Source organism: Leptonychotes weddellii, chromosome 10 (genome assembly GCF_054177405.1).
Source record: "Leptonychotes weddellii isolate Sample4059 chromosome 10, ASM5417740v2, whole genome shotgun sequence".
Taxonomy (NCBI): Eukaryota; Metazoa; Chordata; class Mammalia; order Carnivora; family Phocidae; genus Leptonychotes; species Leptonychotes weddellii.
The window spans coordinates 88211233-88231897 of NC_138378.1; the positions used below are offsets into that span (position 1 = coordinate 88211233).

The window sequence follows — 20665 nt, forward strand, 5'->3', positions numbered from 1 at the left end:
AAGTTAAAATATTAAAATAGATATGTAAACACAGCATTGTGAATGCAGAGAATTTTCATATCACACAATCTTATTATCCAAGGCATTTTAGAGGCCAATCCTAATCATATTAGATAATGAGGAAAATGAAGTTAAGTGACTCCCCCCAAGTCACATAACAACTTGATGGCATAGCTGAGACTAGAATTTTGGGATTCAGATTCCTAGGCCATAGGTCTTTCTACAAGATATTGATGCTCTAATACTCCATATGCTTATCATAAAAAAGGGGGGATTATCAGAATGAAAACATTGGTTAGGAAAGAATAATCTGCTAGCATTTTATTTCTTATAAATTCCTCTCTCTTCAATTTCAGCTATTTGGAAAAATTGTGGTCATTAATAGAGTTCTATCCTAAAAAGTGGGTTTAAATATGAATAAGCAAGGTATAGTAAGAATTTTTACAACTGCAAAGTGTGATCTTGCCTCTTAAGTACAAGCTGCTCAGTTATTTCTCTTCCAAAAGAAAATCATTATTGAATGGGAACAGATCATTGACACAGAACAAGAAAATGTAGAAATCAGAACACTTTATTATAAATATTTCCAGAATATAAACTGATTTTGTATCAAGACTCTTTGAAACTTTTAAAACTATATGTAACCTTAGTTTATTATTATTATAATGTATTTCGTTCTCCACCTTCCAATCTAGAAAATACACTGCAAGTTAGATCTAAAAAGGAAAAAAAACCAGTCTAAATTGTCATAGAGAAAACTAATGAATATAAAAATACCCCACCCAAAACTAAAACAAACCCAATCAAGAAATAGATTCTGCAAAACCTATTAATACTCCAATTTAAAATAAATGACCCCCCAAGGGAAAAATACTTCTACCATCATCGCAGTTTGATGAGTAAAAGCAGAGCCACTGTCATTAAGGGAAATCACATTATATGAGAATGTAAGGATGCTTTTAGAAAATGAGGAAAAGTAATTTCCATGTTGGAGAGTAAGCATATTAAATACTTTCTGTTCACTTGGCCTGTTGTTAGAAGTTGCAGTACCTGTTCACAGGAAAGAATCGATATGAACATGAACGTCAGAAAACCAGGCCCCTCAACTATTTTTTCAATTTAACCTCAGGAGAACCAACTCAAGAGCTTCAAAATCCAAGGATAGACTGGTCCCAAAGCATTTCCTCCTCTGTCCTCTCTTTACCTTGTTCCTTTTTCTCTTTTCTACGCTTACGTTCCTCTTTCTTAGAGGCTCCATCTCGGCTTTTTTTCTCCTTTCGATTCTTAAGCTTTTCTGTACTGACCCTGACTGTTTCCATCTGTGTTTTGTTTCTTTGGAAGTTCTTGTGTTTATCTAAATCTGTTTCCTCGCAACCTTTTTTTCTCTTATGCTTGGGCCGCTCCTCCTCTGGTTTTTCTCTGCCTTCCTCCGGGTGCCTTTTCCCCTTCTGATGTAGCTGTTTATGATTGGCTGGATGGCCACTGGCACTGTTTTCTGAGGAGAGGTGCTTGTGAACTCCAGATTCTACACTGTATGAGCTACAGTTATATTCTCGCTGACTAAGGTTAAGGGGTTCTCGTTTTTCTGAGAAACAGTCCCTGGTGAATTGACAGTAGCTCAGGGAGTCTAGTCTTAGCCTGCTGTCATGAGCTGGTAACCGGTTTTCCACTTTTTGTGAACTAGGGCATGATCTTGGGTAGGTCTGCCAGGTTTCAGATGAGAGTCTTTGATCAAACATTCTATACCTTGGTCGGTAATCAAGCTCTTCTTTGTATCTACAGGTTTCCAAACAGTTGTCTCTCATCTTTCTGAAACAAGTCCTTGGCTCTAAGCCTCTGGCTTTCTGCACTTTGATATAATCTTCAAGTTCATCTTGAAAAGAGTCATATGTCTTCTTTGAATGCTTCATTAGGTTGACAACAAGGGATTCTCTGTAGAGAAGATGGGAGAAAAGTCTTCTTACTAGATTATTTTATTCTGAGTATTTCCTTTGCTCTTGAAGAGAGCTTCAAAAAACAAAGAAGCCCAAACAAATTAAAACCTAATTCAGCATAAAAGTTAAATACCATGACATTGTATGTCAAAAAGGTACATGAGGATAGTCAAATATCTCCCAAGCCACTTACAAGTAGCTTTATCTTTCTCAGAAGTGGGATGAAGAGGGCAGAAAGGAGATGGAATATAGGGTTCTGTTGTATGGCTGAAAATGTAAGACATAGGGATGTGTGGATAAGGACTATAGATCCCTGATAAGTGGCCTGATAAAATGCTCATATATTTTCTAAAGTTCTGATTTAATCAGTTTCTTGTATATTGTTTTCTAAGAGAAGTAATAGAACCATAGAAAACTAATTTAATTTTTAAACTCTTCAGTTTACTCAAACAAAATAAAATAAAGATACATACTTACCTGACTAGAGTACTGTAAGACTTAATAAAAGGATGTTTACAAAATGGTTTGGGAATGCTGGAAATTAGAAATTCAGCTATAAGATGAAACCACTCTTTTGTATAGGGCATGAGAGAAGATGAGGGAACAGAGTTCCATACCTTCTGTATAGGGCTTGAATTTCATTCTGTTACTTCTGATTGGTGAAAAAAGCATTCTAGAATGTCTTTTTGGTTTGTTCTCTATTAAAATACTGGTGGGAGGGTTAAGGGAGGAAATGGAGGCGAAAGCTGAGAGGGGGTCAGATTGATGCAGAGAAAAGTTTCAGAAGAAATATAAAGTAGATACACTAGTTTTTTGTTGGCTTGTTTGATTCTTTTGGTGGGGGTAGCACCATTCCTGATTTATTTCTTTCCCCTCCCTCAAATCCTGCATAAGTGCAAATATCTTACTACAAGATGATAATGCCCTAGATATTTTTGGTGACATACTCTGTCTCCAAAAATCAGGAGGCTGCATACCCCATGTAGAAATCAAGAGGCTGCATAACCCATGTAGAACAGAACATTTCTTCTCTTTAACAGAAAGAAATAAGCCTGACAACAGCAGTCTAGAGTCACTAATGATCAGCTATCTTTTCTGGAAATTTGAGATTAAAAATAATGTCTAAATGAAGCCTCATTTGGTGAGTCAGAAAATTTAGCTCCTATTCAACTTAAATAGTATAAAAATTCTAACTAGAATAAAATAATGTAACAAATACTTGATTAAATATAGGCAAAAGATTTGAACAGACACTTCAGAAAAGAATATATACAAATGGCCAATGAACACATGAAAAGATACCATTAGTCATCAAGTCAATGTCCATTAAAACCACAATGAGACACCAGTATGAGCGCTCACTAGAATGACTGAGATCAAAAGAATGACATTATCAGTGTTGTTGGTGAGCATGTGGAACAACTAGAATTCTCATACATTGCTGGTTGGCGATGTAAAATGGTACAACCACTAACACACAGTCTGGTAGTTTCTGAGGAAGTTAAACATACGCCTACTGTATGATCTAGTTCTTCCATTCCTAGATATTGCCCCCAAAAGAAAAGAAAGTATATGTCCATACAAGGACTGATACATGAATGTTCATGGCAATTTTATTTGTAATAGCCCCAGAAAGGAAAAAACCAAAATGATGATCAACAGGTAAATGGAACAATCAAACAGTGGTATATCCATACAATGAAATACTATCAGTGATAAAAAGGAATGAACCATTGAAACAGCCAACAACATGGATGAATCTTAAAATAATTATGCTGAGTGAAAGAAACCTGACAGAAGAGTACATAATATATGATTCCATTAAATAAAACTCTAGAAAATGCAAACTCATCTATAGTAACAGTGTTTGCTTGGGGATGAGGCAGGGAGCGGTGGGCGGGATGATTATAAAGGGTACTTTTTGGGGTCTGGATGTATGTTTACTATATTGATCATTTGATGGTATATACATCTGTCAAAACCCATCAAATTGTGTATTTTAAGTATGTACAGTTTACTATATGTTAACTATACCTCTGTAAAGCTGTTTTTACAAAGTCACTAACGAGATTAAAAAGACATTGATAATCGTTGAAACTGGATGATGGGTATGTGAAGGTTCACTATACTATTTTCTCTACTTTTATGTTTAAAAATTTTTGATACTTCATACCCACATAGATGGCTATAATAAAAAAAGGCAATGATATTAAGTGTTGGCAAGGATATGGAAAAACTAGTAACTTCATTCATTGCTTGTGGGGATGTAAAATGTACAGCTATTTTGAAAAACAGTCTGGACTTCCAGCCCTGTGCCCACAGTTCTGAGCCTACCCAGAGCCAGGTAGATGGTCACCATGAAGTTCAATCCCTTCCTGACCTCAGATGGCAGCAAAAACCCCAAATGCCACTTCAGTGTCTCCTTGCACATGCACAGGAAGATCATGTCTTCCCCACTCTCCAGGAGCTTTGGGAAAAGTACAACATCTGCTACATGCCCATCCGCAGGGATAATGAGGTCCAGGTGGTTTGAGGACACTATAAAGGTCAACAAATCAGCAAGGTTGTCCAGGTGTTAGAAAGAAATAGGTCATCTACATCAAGCGGGTACAATGGGGGAAGGCTAATGGCACAACTGTCCATGTGGACATTCACCCAAGCAAGGTGGTTATCACCAGGCTAAAACTGGACAAAGATCTGAAAAAAATTCTTGAATGCAAAGCCAAATCTCAACAAGGTGGAAAAGAGAAAGGCAAATATAAGGAAGAACTTATTGAGAAAAATGCAGGAATGAATATAATCTGTTGTGCAACCATAGCCTTAACTGTAGATTTTTAGCCTGGTTATGTATTCCTTTGAAACTTTTCAAAATGTCTCTTGAATATTTCATTTCCTTCCTGTTTTGTTACTGATATGTGGCTCTGTGAATCTACTTTTGCTGTTTTGATTAATAATTTTATGAATAACCACTGGAAACATTTTCTAATTAAAAAGAAAAAAGAAAAACAGGAATGGCAATTCCTCAAAACGTTAAACACAGTGTTACCTTATGACCCAGCAATTTCACTCCTAGGTATACACCCGAGAGCACTGAAAACCTATGTTCACACAAAAACTTGAACACAAATGTTCACAGCAGCAATATTCATTAATAGCTAAAAAGTAGAAACAACTCAATGTCCATTAACTGCTGAATGGGTAAATAGGGTGCAGTATATTCATACAATGGAATATTACTCAGCAATAAAAAGAATGAAGTGCTGATACATGGTACAACATGGATGAACCCTGAAGGCATGATAGGTGAGAAAAGTCAGTCCCCACAGTCCACAAATCATGCAGAGATCAATAAAGAGGTGAATGGAAACTTACCCTTCTCAGGCTGAGAACTTGGTGAAGAAATCTGATCATAGTCACCCATTAATTTCTTCAGTTTTCTAGCATGAATTTTCCCCACATGGTGAGACTGCGCAACAACCAGGGAGCTAAAAAACACGATGCAGAGATCCCCAAATCGATTTTGTCTAATACTCTATTCCCAGTCATCTGAAACCAAGTGAAATCTTGTTATAAAGATTAAATAGTTCAGGGCGCCTGGGTGGCTCAGTTGGTTAAGCGACTGCCTTCGGCTCAGGTCATGATCCTGGAGTCCCGGGATCGAGTCCCGCATCGGGCTCCCTGCTCGGCAGGGAGTCTGCTTCTCCCTCTGACCCTCCCCCCTCTCATGTGTTCTCTCTCATTCTCTCTCTCTCAAATAAATAAATAAAATCTTTAAAAAAAAAAAGATTAAATAGTTCAAAGTTTAGAATTATACCATCAACAGAGATTCATCAACTGAAAATTCACAAATCCATCTCCAATTTCTTATCATTTTACTTCCTGTAAGTCTGAAAGTTAGGCTAACTCTTTGAGCATATATTTTACCCCAGAAAAATAAATAATATTTTGTTTTAGAACAAAGTGACCTCAAATTTCCACCTCTAAATTTGCAGATAGCGTTCATGATTTTTAATATATTTAGTCTGAACTAAGAGTTTAAGAATAGAGTTTTACTTGCTTTCAAATAAAAGTCAGCTTCGTAGAAATAATCCTTTGATCTAGAAGATCTGTATTTTCAACCTACCTCATAATGTGAAATCCTTTGCAATTCAAACTATATCCCTACTCCCCATACTCCTTTTACAAAGGGTAACTATAAAAGTTCAATATTTGTTCATTCAACGTGGTATCTATGAATAAAATAAAGGGAGGTAAGATAGAAGATCATATTAAACATTTAAGGTAATATTTTCAATCTTTAAATAGATATCATTTCATATACCATCTCATATTTTAATTTCCTGAGTGCCTGCAAGGCTATATACTAGCTTTTTGCTAATTAGAATGAAATTTCAGTATGAAAACATTTAGTAAGTCTTTAGTGTTTACTTTGGTAATATATGTTTATTCAGTCCAGAAAATACCATTCTAAAAGAGAAGTTACTGGGTCACCAGTAGGAGTCTGGACTTTATTGAAAGACTGGGCTAAGAAATCTGGCCTTGGCATTTTTGTGTTTTATAGCAGACAATTTCAAGACATGCAGTTTATTTTAGGATAGTCTCTGATTCTAGCTATACCCCTAATGTTATCTGGGAATCACACAGACTAACCACAAACCATCTTTACCTGTGGTGGGCAATAGTCCTCCACAGTTGGTACAAACATGATCACAAGCAAGGCTCACTAAACAAGGTTCAGATAAGCCACTCAAAACTATAGTCATATTCACATATTAATTTCCAGAACTTTTGTTCAAAGCATTTCTCACCAGAATAAATAATCTATACCAAAATGACCACATTTACACTTGAGGTCTATACTACTATCTAAAAGTTACTAACAGTTGAAATTTATTTCATGGAAATTCACTAGTTTATAAAAATGATACCAATCATGGAACATCAAAATTTTACTTCCTATGCAGCCATTTAAATGAATGAGTTGGAACTACATGTACTGTCGTGGAGAAATGTCCATGATACATTAAGGGGGAAAAATGATGTAGAAGTCTGTCTACCTATTTACCTATCTATTGATCAATCTAAAATCCAGTTTTAAATTATTATTTTTTTTTAAAGATTTATTTATTTATTTGAGAGAGCGAGAATGAGAGAGAGTACATGAGAGGGGGGAGGGTCAGAGGGAGAAGCAGGCTCCTCGCTGAGCAGGGAGCCCGATGTGGGACTCGATCCCGGGACTCCAGGACCATGACCTGAGCCGAAGGCAGTTGCTTAACCAACTGAGCCACCCAGGCGCCCTAAAATCCAGTTTTAGTGTAAAAACACTTAACATACAGAACCAAAAAACTAATTATATTCATATATGTTTATTGTAAGGAGGAGTTAAAGGAGCTGGCCTGCAACCCATTTACTTCCTTTCCTGGGGCGGGGGGGAGAGGGAAGAAGGTAGGTGACTTCTGGACCTCTAAAGAGACGAATGATACTAGCTGGGAGAAAGGGAACTGGGACGCCTGGGTGGCTCAGTCGGTTAAGCGTCTGCCTTCAGCTCAGGTCATGATCCCAGGGTCCTGGGATCGAGTCCTGCATCGGGCTCCCTGCTCCGTGGGGAGCCTGCTTCTCCCTCTGCCTCTGCCTCTCTCTCTCTCTCATGAATAAATAAATAAAATCTTTAAAAAAAAAAAGAAAGGGAACTTATTTTTGACATGCCCTTAGCAGGATGTCCGTAGTAAATAAATTCAGGATCTATGAGGCATAAACTAGGAAGTATAAAATGGAGATGGTTCATAATTTAAATACTCCCACTGGGAGAGGTGGGATTATCCGTAGTAAATAAATTCAGGATCTATGAGGCATAAACTAGGAAGTATAAAATGGAGATGGTTCATAATTTAAATACTCCCACTGGGAGAGGTGACCCTCACTTAGAAACCTCATCTATTATTTTGGGTCAGAGATGCATGACCAGTGTAGGAAAACATGATTTGAGGAGCCATCTTTCATGTCCTAGATATCTCTGCTTCTTTAGAGTTGCGTGATTGATTGTATCCTTGAAATACTTAGTAAACTTGAAACTAGGTAATATTACTGATTTGTGTTAGTCTGATTTGACAGTCTGATCTTGCATATTGCAATATCCATAGGAAAAAAAATCAGAAAAGATATACACTAAACTTAATGGGGCTTGGGAAATGGGCTTAGGAAAGGAGTAATAGACAATATTTAACATTTTGCTCTCTGCACATGTCTCTATTGTTTTAATTTCTGCAAAAAGCATTACTTTGTAATTAAAAACTCCATAAAAATTTGATTTAAAGGTTCTACAGGGTATCTTCAAATTAAGCTTAATTTTCAGTACCAGTATAAAGATTAAAAAGGTTTGCTTAAAAATATTATGAGTTTCGGACGCCTGGGTGGCTCAGTTGTTTAAGCGTCTGCCTTTGGCTCAGGTCATGTTCCCAGGTTCCTGGGATCAAGCGCTGTGTCAGGCTCCCTGCTCAGAGGGGAGCCTGCTTCTCCCTCTCCCTCTCCCCCTCCCCACTCACTGCTCGCATGCTCTCTCTCAAATAAACAAATAAAATCTTAAAAAAAAAATTATGAGTTTAAGAACTGTAAGTCAGAAACATTTTTAAAAGGATGATGAATATTTAAAAATATTTATTATATATAGTATCTCTCTAAATTATTTCTGAATTGTTGTAAGGTATATAACTTAATTACATATGACTCTAAAGTTAAAATGAAGAGCAAGCTATAAAATAGAAAATATTCCCATCTCACATATCAGACCAAGGACTTATATCTAGAATATATAAAGAACTCTTTTGACTCAATAAGACAAATTCAAATTCAAATGGGCAAAAGATTTGAACAGAAACTTCAAAAAATAATTTATATATATAAATATGACTTGAAACCCTACATCATCACTGGAAGTCATTAAAATTAATAGGACTGAAAATACCAAATGTTGGTGAGGATGGTGAACAACTGGAATTCTCATACATTACTAGTTAGAATTTAAAATGGTACAATTTTACAAAGCAGTTTGATAATTTCTTTAAACATTAAACATCTACCACATGACCCAGCCATTTCACTTGTATTAGTCCAAGAGAAATGAAAACATACATCCATGCAAAGACCTGTACATGAATGTTCATAGCAGATTTATTTGTAATAGCCCAAACCTGAAACAACCTTAATGTCTGCCAATAGGCTAATGGATAAACAAAACATGGTATATCTATACAATATAATTATTCAGCAACAAAAAGAAGCAAAATAGCAATATATACATAACATGGATGAATCTCAAAACCATGCTTAGTGCAAGACACAGGAGTACCTACTGTATGATTCTATATTTGTAAAAAGTTCTAGACATATAAACTAATCTATAGTGACAGAAAGCAGATTAGTGGTTGTTGGGAACAGGGGTAGAAGGTGGGATGGATTATAAAGAGGCCTGAGAAAACTTTTGGTGTTGACAGAAATATTTGGCATTTTGTTTACAATGGTTGCATGGGAGTATACACCTGTCAAAAACTCATTGCCTTACACATTTCAAATATGTGTATATTTTAAGTAAAGTATATCTCAATAAAGTGTACCAGAGGAGCTTAAAGATCTATAACAGATGTTTTGGAAAAAGAAATAATTTTGCCTTAATTTGTTAAACTGGATTTTTTTTATTTATTTATTTGAGAGAGAAGATGAGAGGAGAGAGCGAGCACATGAGAGGGGGGAGGGTCAGAGGGAGAAGCAGACTCCCCGCCGAGCAGGGAGCCCGATGCGGGACTCGATCCTGGGACTCCAGGATCATGACCTGAGCCGAAGGCAGTCGCTTAACCAACTGAGCCACCCAGGCGCCCCTAAACTGGATTTTTAAATGTTGGCTTTGTTTCCAGAAAAATTATCCACCTATCAAAGGCCAATTCACCTATGCAGAACTACTGCCAGTCATATTAGGTCACTTACCTCATTGCTCCTACGAGCCAGACGTAGGGACTCTGGAGTCAGTTCTGGCACTTAATTAGCTGTGTAAGCCTGGTTAAATTCTCAACCTCTCTATGCCTTAAGTTCCTCATCTCTAAAATAGGGATATGATCTACACCTCAAAGAGCTGTTGTGAGCCTTAAGGAAATGAATACATGTAAAATGCTTAGAAGAGTATATGGCACATGGTAAGTGCTGAATGAATGAGCTACTTTTATTGTTATTCAGGATTTCATCTATTTAACTGACATCGTGAAATGTTCTCCCAACCAATTATTCTAGTAACTACAGAAAGCCAAATAAAGGAAAGATTATGTGTAAACAGAGCAAGAGTACCTGTCAGGAGTACCTAATTTTTATTTCAAGCTAACTCATGTTTCAGAGGGACTTTTTTAAAAATGAAAACTTAGGGGGCACCTGGGTGGCTCGGTTGGTTAAGCGTCTGACTCTTGACTTCAGCTCAGGTCATAATTTTGGGGTCATGAGATCGAGCTCTGAGTCAGGCTCCCAGCTGCTTGGGATTCTGTTTCTCCCTCTGCCCCTCCCCCTGCTCTCTCTCTCTCTAAAATAGATACATCTTTATTTTTTCAAAAAGATTTATTTATTTGAGAGAGAGAGGGAGCCTGTGAGAGAGCACAAGCAGGGGGAGGGGAGGAGGGAGAAGGAAGCAGACTTTCCACTGAGCAGGGAGGTTGTCTGGGGCTTGATCCTAGGACCCTGGGATCATGACCTGAGCTGAAAGCAGATGCTTCACCAACTGAGCCACCCAGGCACCCCTAAAATAAATAAATTTTTAGAAATAATAATAAAAATGAAATGAAAGTTAGACTTGATCATTGTCTTTTGTGATTGCTCTGATTTTGAACCAATTCTTTGAAGATTTCAGTTCATATTGTGTTAATGTGTGCCATGTATAATACGCAAAAGAGTATGGAGTATCAAGCAGAGACACCCAGGACACTAGCTAATTTTACTATTTATAGGCTGTATTAGGTCCCAAGCAAGAAATAGTTTATCTTGACCGAAACTCATCTGGAGTATTTTTTTAAGATGTACCTTCTAGTATTTTTGGAACAAATCTAGCAAAATTCTGAAAACTTGAGTTCCTATTTATACTGCACATATACCGCAAGCCTAGTTATAGATGAACACCCACATTGTTCATTTACTTTTTTTTTTTTTCCATTTACTTTTAGGAAAGATAGCATAGTGAAGAGAGCAAGAATATGGAATCTTTTATTTTGGAGAAATGAAACTATGTAGGTTATTCAATAGCTGGAGAAGGCTTGGTCTTTTTTATTTCAGTAAAAATATGGAAAGCCATTGTGAAAGTTAAATAAAAACATTATATATCAACTATTGTGTTAAATATGAAACACGAGTAATATGAGTTACTCATAATTCAAAACTGCCTAAAAGAGCTTCATATCTTAATAAAAAACTAAGAACAACTCTACTTTAATTCTAGAATTGTCAGAGAATTTGTTACATTCCAACCACCCATTTACAAATTGCAAAACTAGAACTTTTGCATTGTATAAAATGTTTTTAGTAAGTCTCAGGTTTGGTGAATAAATCAACTTAAGTGAAAAATCTAAGAAAAAATTTTATGCCCTACAGCACATCATTTGTGTTGTGGGGTGGCATTTAAACATCATACAGCATGGTCTTAAAAAAATGTTTATTAAATACCTCTGAAGAAAAAATGGGCAAAGTAGGGATGTTAATCTGGTTAGTTTTAGGGGCGCCTGGGTGGCTCAGTTGGTTAAGCGACTGCCTTCGGCTCAGGTCATGATCCTGGAGTCCCGGGATCGAGTCCCACATCGGGCTCCCTGCTCGGCAGGGAGTCTGCTTCTCCCTCTGACCCTCCTCCCTCTCATGCTCTCTGTCTCTCATTCTCTCTCTCTCATATAAATAAATAAAATCTTTAAAAAAAAAAATCTGGTTAGTTTTAGCTCAATTCTTCTCCTTTAAAAAATACACCAAATAAATGGCATAGTCTTATACTTTTAAATCTAATTCACTGAGAAGCATTAGGAGATGTTTTATATTTTTCCATTATTTGCATCTTTCTCTCAGAGATGTAGCCTCTGTATTCCATTAAAGCTATCTGAAAGTATTTTGTTTTTTTGATGCAGTAGTAAATAGTATTTTTTAAAATCTAAACTTACTAAACTTTTGTTGCTAACATTTAGAAATACTGATTTTGTATATGGGCCTTATATTTTACCCCCTTGCTAAACTTATTTTAGTAGCCTTTTCCTAGATTCCTTGCTCTTTCCTACATACATGATCATATCATCTGCAAATAGAGACAGTTACTTCTCTCCCATCTGAACACCTTTTGTTTTTCTTGTCGGACTGTACTGGCTAGGACCTCCAGTACAATACTGAATAGAAGTGGTGAGAATGGATATCCTTCCCTTGTTCCTGCTCTTGAGTTTTGCAATCTTTTAACATTATTATAATCTCAGGAAAGACTAAGCAGAGCATCCCATTAAGTTTTAGACTAGGTAACTGATCCTGTTGTCTTTGCTCTTTTGTAACTATTTGTTATCTTTGCATGTTTTTATTTCTTTTTACCTATTTAAGTGTTTTTTAGAGATCTTAATTGTAACAGAAATGCAGCCCTTTGGGGAGCCTGGGTGGTGGTGGTGGCTCAGTTGGTTAAGCTCAAGCGTCTGCCTTTGGCTCAGGTCATGATATCTGGATCCTGGGATAGTCCTGGGATCAAGCCCCGAGGCTCCCTGCTCAGCGGGGAGTCTGCTTCTCCCTCTCCCTCTGCCCCCCCCCCTTGTTTTCTCTCTCAAATAAATAAATAAAATCTTAAAAAAAAAAAAGAAATGCAGTCCTGTACCTGTTTGCATCATAAATACTCTTAGCTATGTTGGTTATTAACCTTGCCTTTTCAGGAAATGAGATTAGTATCTGATCTTTAAGTTTGCCAAGCTCTAGCTATTTTACACCAATACAACAATCACAAAAATAACTAAGGGTTTACTACTATGGCATATTTCCAATGATAAAATACAAAAGAATTAACAAAATCATTAATTGGGAGTACTTCACATTTAATATAACATTTATGTCTTTATCTAAACTAAGTCTTTGAACATCAATAATCATAAGTACTCTATGGCTAGCTAATTCGAGGATCATGCTCGTGAAGTTAATTTTACTCGGTTCAAGGCAGACATCCTACATCAGAATGCCAGCAAATACACTCCATTTCTTCCAAAGGGTTAGTAAATGTGAATGGGTCTGTAAGAAGCGGGGAGAAACCCCAATGCTCATGTCCTAACATATATTTGATGAATATAGTAGGGGAAATCTTGTTAGTTGCTTTAACATGCTTAGTCAATATTTTTACATATTGACACCTAATAAAGGCAACAAATCTGAAACTCACAAATCATTAATGTCTCTCCAGACATCTTCCTCCCCAACCATTCTATCCAGCTGTCAATATTAGATTTACATGTGGTGCTCTCGTGTGTGTGTGTGTGTGTGTGTGTGTGTGTGTGTGTGTGTGAACTACTCCTGATTATTCCAGGAGTCCTGGCTGATCTACACTTACAACTGCATTTTCTCTAATGTGCTCATCCTGCTATTTCTCACCAGTTTTAGAGGTTGTCAAATAACCTGTCTCCTTCCCACCCCCCATGGAGAATCTGACTGCCTTACACTACTAGCCCACATTTCCTCTGCAGCCATTTCAGACTCAGAGATGGAAGCTGTGTCAGCAATGGCAAAGCAGCCACGCCAGCTCTGGAGCACTCACCTTTACTGTAATTTGAGAGAGAAATAAACTTAAAGAAACCCCAGCATTTTCTCCACTTTTTCTTTTTCTAATTTCACTAACAAACATTAATACTAAGCTCTTTAAAGGGCTATGCCTAATTCATTTGTACGTCCTTGGTACTGAGCAGAATAACTGGTACATAGCAGGAGCTCAATAAATGTTTTCTGAATAAATGTTAACATGTTAGCTATTAGCTAGATTTTGTCATTTGGATCAAATGACAAAATCTCTGCTTAATATCATGAAAACAAAGGAAAACATTTTTAGGCAATTGCTATGTGAATGGGTTAATGATTCAATAAGGAGTCAAAAATGTCCTTTTGTTCCAAAACTGAGTCCATTTAATTTTTTTTCTTAGAGAGGCAAATATGCAAGAATTGTTTGTTGTGGTTTTGTTTTACTGATTCTTCAGGAATATCATTACCAGGTGAAAATTTTTTAACGGTCAAAAATACTTGAGAAACATCACTGAATGAATTAGTGTCCTGGAAAATCTTATGACAACTTCACCATAAATTCTATGTATATTTCTTTTCATATAAGTCTGGTAACGTGGTATTTCTTTGTTTTTTTTTTTTTGTGATTGAGTTTACTTTCTCAATTTCCTACTTGTAATCTTACACCTTGTATATATTCCCTGCTTGCCAATATTTAATCCTCCTCTTAGAAGTGTTACAGCTATAGGTGAAAATGGATAGAAGAGGTTCTTCAAAGCCGTTTTAATGGTCCTATCAGGATCTTGAATGTGACCGGAATTTTAGTAACTGGATGCATGATAATTCTTTCATACAAAGTAATTAAGCAACACTCCCCTCGCCCCCCCACTTCTTGTTTAGGAACTCTCTTGATTGGCAATTACTTAAGGCTTTTACAAATATCTCAACTAGGGGTGCCTGGGTGGCTCAGTCGGTTGAGCGTCTGCCTTCAGCTCAGGTCATGATCCCAGGGTCCTGGTATTGAGTCCCGCATGGGCTCTGAGCCTGCTTCTCCCTCTGCCTGCCATTCCCCCTGCTTGGGCTCTCTTACTCTGACAAATAAATAAAAACTTAAAAAAACCCCACAAATATCTCAACTAAAAATATATTGACTCAGGGTGCCTGGGTGGCTCAATCATTAAGTGGCTGCCTTCTGCTCAGGTCATGATCCTGCAGTCCTGGGATCGAGCCCTGTGTCAGGCTCCCTGCTCAGAGGGGAGCCTGCTTCTCCCTTTCCCTCTGCCTGCTGCTCCCCCTGCTTGTGCGCGCTCTGTCAAATAAATAAAATAAAATCTTTAAAAAAATATATATATTGACTCCTATCATTGTTTTAAATAGTATAATATACCAATATTGGCCATTTGTTAGGTAGCAGTTAACTGAACAGTTAATGAAGGATATTTACCCAAAATAAAGTGACAAGAGGTAATCTCTTAGGTAACGAATTATATCTTTTCAAATCCTAGTGAATGGTCTGTATTTCATCATCTTTTGAATGTCACCGGATAACCATTATAGGTCAAAGTTTCATGTTTTAGAACTGCTGTTCTAGTACACAGCCAATCCATGGAAAGAACATCAATAAGGAACTGTAAAGTCAGTTCATAATTTTAATGCTGTCAAGGACCTCAGAGTTTGGTTGGTGTAGAGGTCCTCAACCTTGACACTACTGACATCTTGGGTAGGAGAATCCTTTGTTGGGGTGGCCCTGTCCATTCTAGGATGTTTGCCAGCATCTCTGCCCTACATCAAATAGATGCCAAGTAGCACCTGTGCTCACCATGCCCTTTCTTGCCCAGTGGTGGAAACCAAAAATGTCTCCAGAAACTGCCAAATGTCCTCTGGGATGGGGGTGTAAATAATCCCTGGTTGAGAACCACTCAATTGGGCTAATCCAATTTTCCCTCCCCACAGACGACAAAACTCAAAAAAGAAATTTGGGACTTTGAGTTTGAAAGAAAAGTTTGGGACTTACTCAGGTCATACTGCTAGTGGACAAACACTACAATCTATTACTTCTTAAGATTCCTATTACAGTATTCTCATTATACCATCTTGAAGTTGCAAAGAAAGGTTACTGCTAGCATTGTGTGAACTGACACTGTATAAAGTCTTAAGTAATTGCACACATTCAAAGTCATCACACACACACACAAACAAAAAATGTCATCTGGCAAAAAACTGTTTTTCCATGAGAAACTGTTTCCAAATCTTCCTGTGATCTGGCTGTAAGAGCCAAATTGTAGTCTCGACACCTATAAACTGCTCAGGCTTACTTGTTGGTGACAGGCAGTAAGTTTGGTATGAAAACAAATAAATCCAGATTTTATTTTTTTCTCAGAACAATGATAACCTAGGCTGACTGAAGACACTAAATCTAGTCTTCCAAAGGTTGCCTTTACTAAGAGACCTTTAATAGAACATCATTTGGTTGCATTGACTAATTCCATTTTTAGTGTATGGAATTTATATAAGGTGCTTACAGAAATGTTTTAAGAAATGTGTACTTTTTTTTTTTTTTACTACTTTGCCATTCCTCCAAAGTGAAATATGTAAAATAGCACAGAAAAATGGAAAATATCACGAAAAGAGGGTGAAAACGAAGTTATTTTCATTAGGTTATTATATTTATTAATGTCTCTCCAGAAAAAAGGAACCTAAATTATTCTACAATATTTTGGCTTCCACCATCTTTCACTCTGGAGACAAAAAAGCAATAGAAGGCAACACAGTAAATACTAAAAATTATGAAACTGAGGTTGGTTGAATGTTTTACTGAGATCTGCAATGTGATCAAGCTCCACCATCTAAAATCATTCCAAAACTGTCTTACAGCCTTACCTCCTAGTTTGGAACAAGCAGGCTGTTCACAGGCATATAGTACTTGTAAGAACTCAAACATCTATTAAATTGAGATGATCAAGAAATAGCTTTTTGTGTTAGGGGAAATGTGTTGGTGAGAACTGTGACAACTTTGGGCAGAAACCCTCCTTCCAAACTCCTGCACGAAGACTTGCCCAAATTGTAACATGGCCTCCAGCAGCTTAAGGCGGAATCCCTGGGATGACCCAGTCCCCTTTGGAGCTCCTGCTAGAAAAAGCTCAAAGCTGTCAAAATAGATGTACTGTTTTTAGAGCCAACACCTGATGACAGGCCCCCGACCTGAGAGTGTTTAACTAAAAAGGGCTTTGGATTGTGAATCCTCCCGGTCTCTGAGACGGATGTGTACCTCCTACAACTCAGGAGCCTTCTCAAAGGCTTCTCAAAGACCTGGAAGCCATTCCTTTCAAGTGTAATCATCAGGAAGGATAAGCCTAGGTCTCCCAGCGGCTGTGGGAGGATCGATCCTAACTTCCCTACTTGCCAGCACGCAGACACAGCTGGCCTAACAGCATCCACAAGGAACAACCCTTTGTAATTTCTCACTTCCCTGACTCTTCTTGAACTCCCCCTCTCCTCCAGTCCCTCATTCCCCCTTTAAACTCCCAGCCAGCTCTGAGCAAATCCGAATGGAGCTCAGCTCTTTCCCCTACTGTCGGTAGTTTCTGAATAAAATCTTTCACCGCTCTCACTAACGTCCGCTTTGCTGTCTTGACACTGGTAGATCCGTACTGAACTCAGACCACTAACAAGAGAGCCCTATAAATCTTAGAAGCTGTTTTACAGGGTGTTACCCCCCCCAAAAAACCTAGAAAAACTCTCCAAAGGGGCGCCTCAAAACTCTCGCCCCTCTTCTCTCCCTCAGGGCCCCCGCAGTTCTAAGTTCTCGGGCTACTTCCTACACTCGACCAAGTCCTAACTCCGCTTCTGCCTAAGTACCTACTTTCCCGGATGTTGAATTCGCACCCAGCCGAGGTTTCCTCGCTCGCACGTCACCGGCCCTTTCCTTATCTCGGAGCTTCCTCATCAATCCCGCTTCCCTTTCCCTGACAGTCCCAGGGCCCCCAGGCTTCTGCCTGGCCACCTCTCTGCCCCCTCAATCCTTAGCTTCTTCAGCGTGCTGAGGCGTCCCTCTCCCCTCCACGCTCCACCTGGGGACCGTGGCGCCTCTTTCCAGGGGCGGCAGGTGGTGAGGGGGGCCGACGGACTCCGGCCCCGACCCGGTCGGCCATGGCGCACATTCGGGGCGCGCCCAGCCGTCCCTGCGCCGCGGAGTTGAGGGGCTGAAGACGGGGCCGCCCCCGCCGTCGGGGCGGGAACTCACCTTCTCTGAGGCAGGGGCGGGCGTCTACAACTACTGTTCCCCCTCCCCGCCAACGCCGCCGGCCGGGGAATAGGCCGGGGTGGAGGTGGCGGAGAGGCAGGGACAGCCGGTGCCGCCACCGCCGCCTCCGCCGCCTCCGCCGCCTCCGCCGCCGAGCAGGCGGGGTGAGAGGAGGAGGCGGAGACCCGGCTTCCTGAGGGGAAGTCTCCGCCACCAACGCCGGCTGACTGGATGGGGCCGGCGCCATGGCGGCAACGCGCGCTACTGCGCTTGCGCGGGTCGCCCCGCTTCCACAGAGGCCCTTTAGCTCCGCCCCTGCGTGCCCCGCCCCCCCCTCGCGTCTTTTCCGGGGCTCGAGCCCTTCGGTGCGGGTGTTCTCCCAGATGCTTTCCCCTTGTCGTTTGAGGGAAGGGAGAACGCGTGCGGCCGCTCGCCCGGGGTGAGTGAATCTAAAACCGACTGAGTAAGAAAAAGTCTGGAAACCTCTGGATTCTTCCTCCATAGTATCTGAGAAATACGTCATCTCCTTTATCTGTTCATCTTTTCTTTGTTAGGGTCTTTAATGTAGAGAGTTAGAGTAAGCAGAAGCCTTAGTCATGATAACGTTGTCATATTGGTCCATAAATGACCTTTTGTCTCCCCTCCTTCAGTATATGCGTATGTTTAAACACACATACACAACCTCACCTCATCTCATTCCCCATCTCCCAAAGAATCAATATCCTGACTTGTAGTCCTTATTTCCTTTCATGTATATATCTTTCTCACACACATGTGTAGCAAAATGAAGTTTATTTTTGAATTTCCTAAGATTTATATCTTCCTCTGCAGTATGCTGGAACTTGTTTCACTCAACACTTGGAGGATTATCCAAGCTGTTGCATATAGGTGTTATTTATTTGTCTCACTGCTGTACAATATTCCACCCATTTTCCTGTTGATGGGCAAGTCTCCTGGTATGCTTTGCAAAAATTTCTCTTGAGGAGACTCTCCTTTCCTGTCACACTGCCATTGCTTAGTTTCAGGTGCTCATCATCTCTTGGTAGAATCATGGCAACATATGCCTCACTTACCCTTCTGACTTCACCAGTCCAATCTACTCTTAAAAAATTACTACTGCCAGAGCATTCTATCCAGAAGTCATTCCTGGCTCTCCATAGTCTGTTGAAGAAAGTCAAAGACAAGTACTCCTGGGCTTCTGTGCACCTTGATCTCATTATCTTCCTACTGCTGTAACCTCCCCACCCTGCTTTCACTTTATGATTTAGCAACATTAAACCTTTACTGATTACTATAAATACCAAACTGTTGCATGACTCAGTTTATTGTATATGCTGCTCCTTCTTTTGAAATGCCTTCTCCCTACTTCCTAATGAGCTCCTCCCTCCAGAAGTAAGTTGTATCCTGAATTCAGCATTTCTCATTCCTATTCATTTCTTAATGCTTTTGTTATGTATGTATCTATCCCTAAATAACATGAAGTATTACTTTGCATGATTTAAAACTTTACATAAATGTTATTATACATACTGTTTATTCCCCTGCAACTTACTTTTTTCACTTATCATTATGTTTTGATACTCAGATATGCTGAGATGTGAGGTTCTAATTCATTCACCTTCACAGCTCTGTAACATTTCATTGCATGAATACACCGTGAGCTATCCATTCTTCTATTGAGAGACATTGAACTTGTTTCCCATTTTTGCTTTTATAGATAGTGCTGCCTTAATGTTCTTATGTAGTCTTCTTGTGCACACATGTGAGAGTTTCTCTGGGGTTTATACTTAACAGATGCTGCTGCTTTTTAACTAGAAGCCTCAATAATACCCACTTTGAAGGGTATTATGAAAACCATGAGGTAATGTTAATAAAGCACAATTTCAGACATTCAAACATTTATTGTTAGAAAACTTTCAAATGTATGTGAAACACTGGGACATAAAGGCAATAGTCTGGTGCTCGAATGGTAAACAGAATATGTGTGCTTCTATAGCTCCTATGATACCCAGCCTATCGTAGCATCTGCACATCGTGCTCTTTCTTTACGTCCACATCTCTGTTCATGCTGCTATGTCCTTGGGGCTAAAATGGTCACCTCCAGCTCTGGTTCTCTCCCTGCCTTCTTATCTTTGTCGGCTACTTTTCTGAAGCCTTCCCTGACTTCTCAGGCTGCCCTGGATATCCTTTCCCCTTTGCGTCCTATATCTCTCTCACCATCTTTACATGCTCTTCCATAATCGTCTCTAAATGGTCAATGTCTTCTTAAAGACAGGGCTCACATTTTATTCATCTTGTTTCGGGGCACTGAGCACAGTGCCTGATACATGTGCCGATAAATGCATGTGGAATAAGCAAATTTAGGAATTCTTGGGAAGAAAGAAGTTTGCAGCCAAGGATTTCTTGGGGCCAAAGGAAGAGGGATGGAAGCAAGCATGTTATTTTATTAAGAACACAGAGCCCAGAGTTTGAAGTTTTGCCAGTGATGTAGTTATACAGGATATAATGGACTATTAAGGAGGAAGCCTGCCCCTGTCATTCTGGAATGTGAGTACTAGATGTGCACATCTAGCATATTTTCTTTGATTCTGTCACTCATAGTGATTACAAAATAAATGAGTGAATCAGCCAGTGAATTCACTTGAAAGTAATGAGCAGCTCCTGGCTAATTTAATGTTGCTAGGCATTAAGTTATTATTAGTTTAAAACAGGCATTGGCAAACATTGTCTGTAAAAGGCCAGATAGTAAATGTTT

The 20665-nt window shown here is 39.0% G+C and overlaps 2 protein-coding genes and 1 pseudogene across 3 annotated transcripts in view; 2 read left to right on the forward strand and 1 right to left on the reverse strand.

The window, feature by feature from the left end:
* Positions 1-553: 553 nt before the first annotated feature.
* Positions 554-18066, reverse strand: KRCC1 (lysine rich coiled-coil 1). Of its 2 annotated transcripts, XM_081796733.1 has the most exons (4): positions 17911-18062; positions 6058-6163; positions 5307-5419; positions 554-1932 (listed from the first exon to the last, which is right to left on the reverse strand). In XM_081796733.1, the coding sequence occupies exon 4, from the start codon at positions 1908-1910 to the stop codon at positions 1149-1151; it is 762 nt and encodes a 253-aa protein (XP_081652859.1). In that variant the 5' UTR covers positions 1911-1932; positions 5307-5419; positions 6058-6163; positions 17911-18062; the 3' UTR covers positions 554-1148. The 2 variants fall into 2 exon arrangements, with proteins under 2 accessions (XP_081652859.1, XP_006741227.1); XM_006741164.3 differs by lacking the exon at positions 6058-6163 and having other exon boundaries at positions 17911-18066.
* LOC102737003 (ribosomal protein uL24-like pseudogene) lies at positions 4156-4772 on the forward strand (annotated as a pseudogene).
* Positions 18067-18257: 191 nt separating the features above from the next.
* Positions 18258-20665, forward strand: part of SMYD1 (SET and MYND domain containing 1) — a 47685-nt gene continuing 45277 nt past the window's right edge. The window contains exon 1 of the mRNA XM_081796740.1: positions 18258-18349. Within this exon, the coding sequence (XP_081652866.1) occupies positions 18294-18349 (56 nt within the window). The 5' untranslated portion in view covers positions 18258-18293. The remainder of the gene's footprint in view (positions 18350-20665) is intronic.